Source organism: Ochlerotatus camptorhynchus, unplaced genomic scaffold (genome assembly GCF_037179485.1).
Source record: "Ochlerotatus camptorhynchus isolate MF236.1 unplaced genomic scaffold, CSIRO-AGI_Acam_v1.1 ptg000084l, whole genome shotgun sequence".
Classification (NCBI taxonomy): domain Eukaryota; kingdom Metazoa; phylum Arthropoda; class Insecta; order Diptera; family Culicidae; genus Ochlerotatus; species Ochlerotatus camptorhynchus.
In genome coordinates, this window is record NW_027040574.1 from 2,380,871 (window position 1) to 2,393,212 (window position 12,342).

Below are 12,342 nucleotides of genomic sequence, written 5' to 3' on the forward strand. Positions count from 1 at the left end.
TCGTAGGACAACTTTCGATCTCCAACAATTCGTGTGAGGTGGAACTTTATTTGTTTCACCCCCGCCTCCCAAATCCCACCGAAGTGGGGGCTTCGTTGTGGTATGAATGACCATTCAAACCCTAGCCTGGTGCAGAATTCAGCGATCTTCCGAGCCTCCTGCTGGTTCTTAAACATCTCTGCAAGTCTCTGGAGCTCGTTTTGTGCACCCTGGAAATTCGTCGCGTTATCCGAATACATTTTGCAAGGAACTCCCCGCCGGCTGGTGAACCGCCGAAGTGCGGCGAGGAAGGCTTCTGTCGTCAGATCAGAGACGAGTTCGATGTGTATAGCACGAGTAAGCATACACACAAACAAGCAAATGTAAGACTTAGAGATCAACGGCTTCCGTCCCACAGACGTAGATTTGAGTAGAAACGGTCCAGCAAAGTCAACACCAGTGTTCGCAAAGGCTGGTGCAGGTCGTACGCGATAAGAAGGTAGGTCACCCATCAGTTGTACTGTCTTCATAGGACTGGCCTTAAAGCACGTAGTGCAGTTTCGAATTATCTTCCGAATCGTAGCCTTGACATTCAGCGGCCAGAACTGTTGTCGGATGATCGCTAGAAGACCCTTTTGTCCAATGTGGAGGTTAATTCGATGACGATTTCTCACGAGTGCTTCCGTAACCGGATGCTTCGCCGGAAGTAACATTTGATGACGACTGTCGTACGGAATGAAAGCGTGCTTAATTCGTCCTCCCACTCTCAGAATTCCTTCGACTGGATCTGGGAACGCCTTGAGACCGCATAGACGATGCTTAGACTTGCTATCCTCCTTCAAGGCTCGAATCTCCAGTTGAAAAGTCTCTTGCTGGACCAATCGCACCACCAATTTAACAGCCTGTGCCCTTTCTGATGAATTCAGTGGCCCCTTTACTATTATCTTTCGTTTCGAAATGATGTAGTTAGCAAACCTAACAACGTAGGCCATGGATTGTAGCATTTTTTCAAAACTACTCAATCTATCAAACATCTTTATTCGTTTCTGTGTTGCGGCCGTGACAGCTAGACTGACTCCGGAGCACAATTCTGGTAACTCTTCGTCCGGAAGTTCTGGTTCCTCTGCAGCTTCAACGGATATTGTTCTCAGTATCGGTGGTCCCTTCCACCAAATCTCATTCTTGTTCATTTCTCGGGGACGCTGCCCGCGAGATATGAAATCGGCAGGATTCTCGTTTGTTGAAATGTAACGCCACTGGAAGTGGCTGGTAAGCTTCTGTATCTCCGAAACCCTATTGGAGACGTAGATCTGTAGACTTTTCAGCGGTTTCTTAATCCAGCAATACACAATCTTCGAATCAGTCCAGAGGTTCACAGATTCAATTTGTAGGTCGATGGCATGCAAAACCTTATCGGTCAGCCTTGACAACAGTACAGCTGCAAGAAGTTCACCGCGAGGCGTCGTGATGGTCTTAGTTTTTCCGAACTTTCGAGGTAGAATTCGTGATTTGCTGGAGATCAAGTGCATCGTAGCCACTGCGTGGGGATGAATCACACGTGTGTACACACAAGCCCCGTAGGCTTGATCTGACGCATCGGAAAAGCCATGCAATTCCACTTTCAACGCATCGTCTGATGAAATCCATCTAGGAACTTGCAACTCGTTCAGCTGCACAAGCTCGTTCCGGAAAGAACGCCAAATTTGGAGCAAATCCTGTGGGACCGGGTCATCCCAATCTGTCTGCAGCATTGAAACCTCTCGCAGTATCAGCTTGGCCGTCGTAATTACGGGTCCAATCAGCCCGAGCGGGTCAAATATTTTTGCCACCTCGCTCAGAATCTTTCTTCTAGCTCCAGGATCGCCTTCAGTAACGCTATACGAAAACCAATCCTTTCTTGGGTTCCACACTACGCCCAAAGTCTTTACAACAGCGTTCGAGTTGTCTCCGATAACCTCGAAAGTGACTCCTCGAAGCTCTTCTGGAATGCAATTCATAATTTCTTCGGCATTCGAACACCATTTGTGCGCTCCAAAACAACCTTTAGCTAGAATATCATTAACATCCTGCTGTAGCTTGCAAACTTCCGGTAGTGAATCCGCTCCCGCCAAAATATCATCCATGTAAGCGCCCTTCTTGATCGCGCGCGCTGCTTCGGGGAAATCTTTTTGATAGTCTTCCGCAATCTGGTTCAACACCATCGTAGCTTGGAACGGAGACGATGTCAACCCGTAAGTCACAGTCTGAAGCTCCCTTACAGTCAATAATTCATCACGCTGCTTTCTATACAGAAACAGCTAATATTTCCTATCGGCACGCAGAACGCCGATTTGCCGAAATATAATCGGGACGTCGACCGTGAAAACATATCGGAAATTCACCAAAATGGATACCAAATCACGTTGAACTACTGGTCCTATTTCTAGCGCATCGTTGATGGATACGCCAGTCGAGCTCATCGCAGACCCGTCAAATACGACTCTCAACTTTGTTGTCGTACTCGTCGGTTTCAATATGCAATGATGCGGCAAGTAGAACACAGACCCCGGTATCTCAGTTTTGTCAATCTCAACCACTCGCAGGTGGCCAAGCCGTTCGTATTCATCGATAAAATCACAATACTGTTGTTTCAGCTCTGGTTGCTTATCGAGCCGCCGTTCAAGGTTCAGGAACCTTCGAGTTGCCATCTCCCGGGAATCACCCAATTCGTTTTTCTTGTCATTGAATGGGTGTCGAACGAAGTATCTTCCATCCTTGTTTCGCACATGAGTATGCTTGAAGTGCTCCAAGCAGTCCTGGTCGGATTTCGAAAAGGAAGTACGATTCTCATCGTAAGCTTCCAAGCGGTAGAAGTTTTTCAATATGTCTTCGAGTCGCTCATCTCCAGCGATCAGGCAGAGTGAACGACCAATAACTGGACTTTCCTTGGCAAGAACTCCTCCAGCTATCCATCCAAATTCAGTCTTCGTAAACGCTGGAAGATTTGGTGCGAGACGAATTCGGTCATTCTGGACTAGGTCCCAAAAGATTTCAGCACCGATTAGCATATCGATGCGTCCTCGTTTGTTGAATGCTGGATCGGCCAACTCGATTCCCTCAGGCATTGGCCAATTCGAGACATCGAAAGATTTCACCGGAACGTCACCGGTGATTCGTGGTGCTATCAAAAACTCCAATTCGGCTGCAAATGCTCCATTACGAGATTTCACTGTAGTGCTAATCATGTTCCGAAGACGAATATTGGAACCGTTCAATCCGCTAACCAAGTAATCAATGGGTTGCTTCTGCTGCGACAGCAGATTCGCAAACCGTTCAGTAACGAAATGTAGCTGTGAGGCCGAATCCAACAACACTCGGCAGGGATAATGTGCACTGCTGCCACCATTGACCATTACCACAGCGGTAGAAAGAAGCGTCTGTTTCGAAGGGATGGCTGCGCTGACACACAAGGTGGTAGCAGATTCTAGTTGAACAGCATCTGGTTTCTTACTGGAGCTCGGTGCTGCTTTCGATTCATCGTTAACGTTTGTTGTCGATTCCACCGGTACGCGGTTCGAAACACTTTCACTGTGTAGCAATGTGTGATGACGTTTGCCACAATCGCGACAATTGTGCGATGAAGAGCACCCACTCGTACGATGCCCCCACTTTTTCAAGGAACTGTATTTTTCACTCACATTCAGTTCTTTAAACTTGTTGATTGTTCTTGCACATCACACACTTTAATTCATGTTTGTGTTCATTCGTAGCCACTAGTGTGTGGCATTTGTTCACTGGTTTCACTTTTGCACTTTCCACTAACGGCTTCGTGTTGATGTCAATCTTCTCCATAATCCTGAACTGCTCTTGCAGAAACTCGATCGTCGCTTCGTAGTTCGGGTATACGCCCTTTTTCTGCCGACCTTCCCATGCCACCCTAGTGCCCTTGTCCAACTTCGACGAGATCTGGTGAAGCAGCATTTGCTCTCCAAGCCCATTGACTGGTAGCGCCAGATTCTTGAGTGCCTCCACATTCTTGGTGCAGGTATCAATCAACTTTCGCATGTTAGTAGAATTTTCCTTGGTGACTTTCGGAAGATTAATCAGCGCCTCAATATGCTTGTCCATGATCAGACGTTTATCCTCGTATCTTTCAGTGAGAAACTTCCACGCGGCTGCGTAATCATTATTATTCACGATATCTTGATCGATGATACCCGCCGCCCCAGGCGAGTAAGAGAGGTGCCACAGTCGGAAAAAGTGTTAGTTTGTTTACTTAAATGAACCATGCCCATTTTGTTATGGCAAGTTTGCTATAAGAAATGCTCCTCGTGTTTATTAGCGAAATTCACATCAAAGATTGATTAATTGAGCAGGAAATCAGTTTGGCACGGCATTTGTGACCAGCATACACCTTCCGGTCGTACGAAACAGGTCAAAAACAGTCCAAATCCGCAGATAAAAATTTTTGTTTTGAATTTCTGTATGGCAAAATAGTGAACTTTTCGTGAACATTAACGGCAAAGAACTCACCAACACTGGGAGACCGTGAGTTCCTGCCCACCTGTCATTTCCCATCTTGCTGTGATACAAGGCATCGAGAGAAGAAATATGATAGGGGTGCTCAAAATATCGACAAACAGGTTGGAATCCTTGATTTGTACAGAAATAATATGACAGGAGGAGCCAGCTTTCCCGCAGCTGAAGCCGAACTCAATACCGTGTAGTTTTGCTTTTCACTGTTAAGAGAAATGTTCTGCACATTTTTCGAACCTTTTGGTGCAATAACTCTTTGCTTCGTCGGTACCACAGAAAATGAGCTTTCGGCCATACTGTATACCCTAGTAGGATCATCTAGTATGTCCAGCACATTACTATCCTTGAGGTACGCACCTACTGCTTGAAACCATTGACGAATGTCTGCTTCACGCACGACCCGCCGCTTAGCCACATTATTGGCAACTCTCATGGACAGTTCCGGATGCCTTTTCATAAACCGCCTAATCCATCCTCGACAAGGCAGTTGGGCTTTAAAGGAATCCGACGATCCTTTTTTCCCAGGAAGAGTGGGTTTATACTTGCCAATTGCCAACGCAAAAATGCTTGGAAATTGACGATATTTTCCTCTTTCAACAACGACGCCTTGTGCCTCACCCACAGTTGCTTGCTAAGCACTGGTAGCTTGATGGTCATCAGGTACATTTCGGCCTTGACATTTTTCAGCGCCACCGCACTGCCGGTAATCGCAAGTCAGTCCCATCTGCATTTTAATCAATTTTGAGTTAACATCATTATTCAGTTTTTCTTCCTATGTTTTTTGAGATGTGCTATTGAAAAAAGGTGGTTTGTTCAAGAAAAATGAAAAACAATACCAAGTCAAATTGTCCCACACCGAAAAGTAACTGCAAGTCAGTCCCATTAGTAAAAATTTGTTAGAAATGTTAAACAACACATCGCATTATGAGATTTGTCTCAAGACAGATTTTGTCCACTTCCCCTAGGGTATCTGGAACATGTCCTGATGGGGCCAATATAGTTCTTACGATACTCAGTTTGACCGCCAATGGATATGGCTTTGAATTCTCATGTGATTTGATGTATCGCTTGATGGATTTTGATTTAAAAAGGATTTATCACTTCCCCGGGGATACCCGGAACATGTCCGGTTTCACCAACATGGTGCTTGTCACTGATCATGACTATTATCGATCTTATTTTTGAATTCTCATGTGAATTATGTGAATAATCAATTGATTTATCGCATGGTGGGTTTGCCACGTTTATGAAAAGCTCTGATCTGATGAAGACCCATACTCACCGGAATACGTTCCGGCCATTGCTCTGGAACCAGCAAAACAAATCCAGAAACATTCAATAACGTTCTATGGGACCATGGTATCTTTCTACTGTTCAATACTGTGATAAACTAATGCAGCATCGTCATGGAATTGTGACTGACTTGCGGTTATTTTTCTCATTGACGTTAAATGTAATCGCAAGTCAGTCCCATTCAGATTTTGGCCATAAAATAAAAATATCTCGATATTTTTTTCAATATTTTATGGTAAACATAGATGCATTCTATCACATTGTACGCTAATTTTTAAATTTATGTCTCTAAAATAAGTGTCAACTCAGAAAACTTGTAAAATCTTTGAACGCCGTTTTCTCATTTCCAGTTTTTTACAGATGGGACTGACTTGCGATTATGGGCAGCGCAGTTCCGATGACAGTGTTATAGAATGAACGGAAAGATTCAATATTACCGTCCTTCACAGAATCCAAGTTTCTGTTAGACACCACCCTGTGCGCCCAAAATCTTCATTATCAGTCCAACGTTTTCAGGATCAGATAGCAAGGACTCCACAGTTCTACGAGCTTTACCCTGCAAAGCGTTGTTCAGATTATCGCTGTCGGTCAGCTTACACTCAGTAGTGGACGTCTTGAACTCATTTTCGAAGATTAGCCTCGTTAGCTTCTACGTCAGGCTGGACATTTTCAGGACGATACTTGAAATCACCTATTGGATACTCGTTTGCATTCACCCAGTCTTGAATACGGTGCATGGAATTACAATTGACGCACCAGAACGGGATCGCTGAGAAGCGTGCAAGTTTCTCTTCCACAAATTCATCAACGAGCTCCAAGGCTCTGATTTCGTTTTGTGCTTTGCTAACTGATGATATCCTGCTTCTATGCGAACGTTTGCTAGCACCGCTTATAGAAACGCGACTTCTCAACGATGCTGGGACCGAGTTTGCATTACCAGCTTCATTTTGTTCTTTCGTAGTTCGATTCAGGGACAGGACGAGACTCCTCAGATAACACCTGACCGGAGTACGTTGCATTATGTCTTTTCGCTCAAGGTTTGTAATCTGGTAATAGTAGTTTGCAAGATTTTTTGGGACTGTACCTGCGTTACACCGTTGAGGTCGAATTTAGGTAGTTCGTTTTCGAAGGACCAATGTTTCAGGCGGCTGGTTCGGAATCACACCGACAGTTTGCTCACCTGAGGACGTGACTGAAACTTCTGCGCACAAATTACCGTAGGAACTCTTCTTTGTAAAGGTTCTTGAAAGGAATACTGGTTGCTTATTTATCTTGTAAATGGAGAATCAAATACAGCGATAATTATCGGATGACGGATGTTATTGAACTTTAATCAACAGTGGTTGTTAGGATAATGAAAATTTTTGATTGAAGTCTTCCTCATGGCTTACTAGTTTCCAACACCATCCGACGATTGTTCTATCTTCTGCGTTGGAAGGAATAGTTGCTGTACCTTTTTTGTTGCTCTGGTAGCGTTCTTTCGCTCGGTCTTCCAGAGTACTTCGACGGATTGACGTTGGTTCATGTAACCCGTAATTAGCTGCTCAGGGTCCGAGATGCGGGAAACTTCTCGATCGTAGAACTCGTTCAGGTGCATAGATATCGAATTCAGCCAAAATCCCGGGAGAGTCGATTTCGCTTATCAGTTAATCTTCCGCCTACGATCAAGAGTTTCAATATCCAGGAGTTGACAACGATCTTCGTATGGTGGAAGTTTCATTGGATCAATCCAAGGAAGGTGGCGAAGAGCGTAACGAACGATGTTCCACTGAACAGACTCGATCCTCGCTGTCCAAACTGTTTCATAGGGGCACCATACTACCAAATCAAATTCCAAGGTATTTGATAGCAAACGCTCCTATAGTAGCGGTACGTTAGAAGCGTTAGGTTCCTATAGTTGTGTATTGAGTCTCCATGCACAACTATAGGAACCTAACGCCTCTAACGTATCGTTACTATAGGAGCGTTTCCCCTATTTATTTAATTTCTGCATCAACAGGCTCGTGGCCCCAATGATGGTTATAGCGAATTTGTTTTTGATTCCGTTCCAACCTGGATCGCAATAGCTCACGTGACATGTGAAAGTCAAACAAAGATGCAACTCTGTTGAATAATCTTTGAAGACCGGTGATAGCGCTATGCATGCCATAGTTAGTTCTAATAAGGGGAAAGCGAAGCATCTGATTGTTTCGCAAGGACCTAGGCTGCACATTGATGTTCATTTGTTCCAATACAGCTCGGCAATCAACTCGATTCTGCAGAACGTCAGCAACAAACATAGCTCTTCGAGTGTCGCGACGAGTGTTGAGAGGTTCTAGGTGTATTAGTGAACAACGGATCACGCCATGGTAATCGTCGGAGAATGAATCTGCGTTGAACTGACTCCATTCGCTTAACTGCATTATTCTAAAAAGGGTTCCAAACAGCTGCACCATATTCTAATGTAGATCTTACTAGGGAACAGTATGACAATTTAAGGCAGTACTCGTCAGTGAAATCCTTAGCTTTCCTCAAGAAAAACCCCAAAGATCTGGAGGCTTTGTCTACTATGAATTAAATGTGAGTCCAACATAATACCCTGGTCCTTCACGTGACTTACTTGTTCAATTGAAATTCCCAGGATTGTGCACTTGTTACTGTCATGCGGTTCAAGTCACACCAGTCACTGAATCTATCAATCTGATTTTGTAGTAACATAGCGTCAGCATGCGTTTGAATCTTGAGAAAAATCTTAAGATAATCAGCGAATGACAAACGAGGTGTCTCTAGCACAATGTTCACATCAGTTGAAATAAATTGGCCCGAGGTGACTTCCTTGAGGAATACGTTGCTGGGAAAGCGATCGAATTGCAATCCTAAATAGATACACGATAATATACGACTGGAACCAAGGTAGTAGCCGTTCCAATTTAGCGATGGTGATGGCGTTATTGATCTTGTCAAATGCTGCTGGTAGGTCGGTTTAGATTGCATCAGTCTGATGTCGCTCAACTAGGCTTCTCGTCACGTACGAGGTCAAGCGTAGCAGGTTAGTAGTCCTTGATCGGTTGGAAACGAATCCGTGTTGGTCTAACAGAGGCTCCATAACGCACAGCGAGGTGATTCCACGGTAGTTGTCTACATCCTTCCTGTTCCCTTTCTGATGAACTGGATACATTTGTGCGTTCTTCATAGAGGCTTCAGTAATCGATGAGAGCTTCATCGATTGGGATTTCGTTCAGTACGTGATTGTAGACGGGTACGTTCATTCACGTACTTCCAAAAATTCCGTGGATTTACTTGAATTCACGCTGCAGGTTCTGCTGATAGTGGGAAACCCTAATAAAATTTGTATGATTATTTGGCTTAATGACGTGTTCATTTGGGTTATCGTTCATGTATGGTACTTTGTTATTAGGAAAAGGTTTCCAGTGTTGCCTTTTTACCAACCGTCTTAACGCAGCTCTCTTGATGGATTTCATCTTACGAAGATTCTTCGTTTGCAACGGATGACGATCTCGATCTCGATGCACTGTTTTAGGCACATGCCTATCGATTAAATATGACAGAACATTAGCAAAAGTCCGTACAGTAATTTCCACGTCGGTGCTATCGAACACAGCTTTCCAATCGATGCTTGATAAGACCTCAGCGATACCATAGAGGTAACTCTAAGACCACTGGGTCCGAAGAAAATCATTATTATTTTTGGCTCACTCAGTACCAGAACAACGGTCCCAAGCAGTCCCAAGCTATTTCACTCACCCCTGCATTTTCTGCATGAATCCACACACCCCTGATGTTATCTGTCAAACTTTCATAGTGAATCAAAACAAACATAGTGTAGTAATAGAATTTCAACTAGAATAGGGTACGTTAATCGTTTGCTTGGGACCAATAGGCTACTAAAGTGGTGAGCCAATTTAAAATCGTTAGTTTCGTATTGATTGTTGGCGATACCCTCTTAGAGCGAAACTATGGAACTGGTGCAGCAGATAATGGAGGGGCCACATTCACGTTCACTGATAAGTCATTTTGAATGACGTGGATTTTGTCTGTTCTCTTGTGATTTTTCGGAAAAAAAATTCTTTTTTCTGTGTCACTGTAATTGAACATTTGGATTCTATAGTTGATAACCTGAAGTGAAATGTTCAAATCTTGAATCATGTATCTGAGAACAAGTGATGTCCACTTGGCTGGCCTTGCAATGTTGGTATAAACGGTGGATCGGAATAACCGATTTCTGTCGGATTGACGTGAACCGTTGGTTTTACATTTCTCGTCTAGAAAAGTGCATCATGCGTTACGCTAACATGCCTTTTATATCGCCTTATATCTGGAAACGAAATGGCTGGTGTACATGCCGTACACTTGTAGGTGAAGGTGGATGGCATTCCATGGAAGGATTCCAAAAGATTTTGTTGGATTGAAAATGACCCCGTGCACAGAAAGCATTTAATTGTTCACGGCTTTCCAGATGTGTAACCAACTGCAATATTTGGGTATTTCTTGATTTGTTGGTGTCAATATTATAAAAAATATCTGCTGATGAATGCCCAGAACAACTCACAGTGCATTAACTCTCGACGAGAATGGTATGCCAGCCGTTACATATTCCTCTCGAAGTGAGTCTAACGATTCTTCGAAATCCTCTTGTGTTTCACAAACAAAGCAGGTATTAAGCTGAGCCTGCAGTATCGTCGGCAGTTTCTTAGCAGATGTTATTACAGGCTTGATAACGCCATGAAAAACAGAGCATAGGACAAAATCTCGTGTATCTAGAATAGAAATAGATATTTAAGGAAACCTATATTATAGAAACGTATGTTTTTTTTTAAATATTTCATACTAAGAGATTGTATGTATTATTTATTGCATTACTTACCTTGTGTAAAGTTTGCTCCTTCCAATAAGCTCAGCAAATGAAGCGAATAGTCGTATCTGAGGTGACTCAACTCTGCACGCCTTAATCTGTGCCGAAAGATTTAGCTTTACCGAAAGCTATGCCGAATGAGCCAAAATCAGTCAATCAAGGCGTCAATATTCCATGCGTTTGGCAACCCTGTGCCTTGTTTATGTTTACATTGCTCAGTGATCAATTACACCCTGCTGAACAATTTGAACCCGTTCCTCGGTACTAGAACTTTACAATGCCATCTGAATTCATGAGGTAGATTCAATCGTGTACTTCTAAAATAAAACCATCATCTCGTGTATATTTTTCTCTCTCATTCTCCAAATATCCGAAACCCCCAAACGGGCTTCGAACATCGCCAAATAACTATACTTAACGCCCACGCTTCCCCTTTTCCCACTCTACTTGCAGAGAGTTTGTCTACCAGCCGGTCTGGCAACAGCAACACATCAACGGACTCGGACTAGCAACGAAGGATCATCAGCTCTTTAATATTAGGCCATAACCTACTTTTATCTGTACCCATTGACGGTATCAAACCTAACAAATTATGCGCTAAGATTAGCTAGTTGTGGGCGAAGAAGAAGGTGGTGCATTTTTTCGCACCACTTCCTAGCCATTTACTAACCCCAGAGTGAAGGCAAACGTAGAGTAGTTGGTACCTAGTAGCGTTCGCGGGAGAGTTTGAAAACTTTCTTCCCAGTGTCTTCCCCTATACCTTAACAAAAAATGATTATTTGTTATGTCGATCAAAAAAAAAAAAAACCGGTGTGATCCCAATTGTTAACCATGTGCTAGATCGTTTTCAAGTCGAATCTAAATGTCGAATAATCTCGTTGTTTCTTGTTCCTATGAAATTGCACGCTTCTTGTCTTTCTTTTTTGTCTGTTTAACTGCCATGATTTCGGTGCAATTATCGTCTAGCTCGGTGACTTGATTGGCCATTTGATCGATTTTTATGACCGTCAATTCTCCCTACCACGATTTGTAAGCTTTTTCATGGATTTTTTTTATCTTTCTCAAATTGATCCCTTAAAATATCTGGTCTGGGGAGAGTTGACTGCATTATGATCAGTGTTCGGAAAATCATTCTCCCTGAGAGAATAAACTCGCGTGCGAATCTGGCAAACAAATCTCACACTCACAACAACAACAAATCATTTCAGCTTGACACCGCTCAAACGTCAATTGACAGCATGCTCACCGCAGTAATAACAATGAAAATTCATCGGCGATTTTTGCGTAGTTGAATTTTGCAAGGCGAATAAACTCACGCAATAGAATTGAGTTTTTCCGAACACTGATTATGATTGTAAGATTGTAAGCGACACGTGCGTACCTTAAGTTTTTTTCGTTTACTAAATTAGGAGTCTAAGATTTCAAAGCTAGGTTTAATTTTCTAAAAACAATAAATCGTTACAAACAACATATTGCTAGAAGAGAAGCAGAAGGTGATAATGATAAATATTTTATATATATTTTTTTTTATATTAAAATAGTAAGAATAATAATTCAACATTGAAAAGAAATTACTCAATCAAAACATTAAAATATAACAAAATGAAGAAGATGACTACATTTTAAAAGTTTCGAAGACAAGCCCTGATTATCTGATGTTCGTACTTTGTAGCCGCCAAAAGTCGGCTAGACAAAATTGGTCT

The 12,342-nt window shown here is 42.9% G+C and overlaps 1 protein-coding gene across 1 annotated transcript in view; it reads left to right on the plus strand.

Annotated features, from left to right (window-relative positions):
* The window catches only part of LOC135698310 (cellular tumor antigen p53-like), a 28,177-nt gene extending 16,038 nt beyond the window's left edge, over positions 1-12,139 (plus strand). The window contains exon 6 of the mRNA XM_065218226.1: positions 11,093-12,139. Coding sequence (XP_065074298.1) covers positions 11,093-11,148 — 56 coding nt within the window. The 3' untranslated portion in view covers positions 11,149-12,139. The remainder of the gene's footprint in view (positions 1-11,092) is intronic.
* The last annotated feature ends 203 nt before the right edge of the window (positions 12,140-12,342 follow it).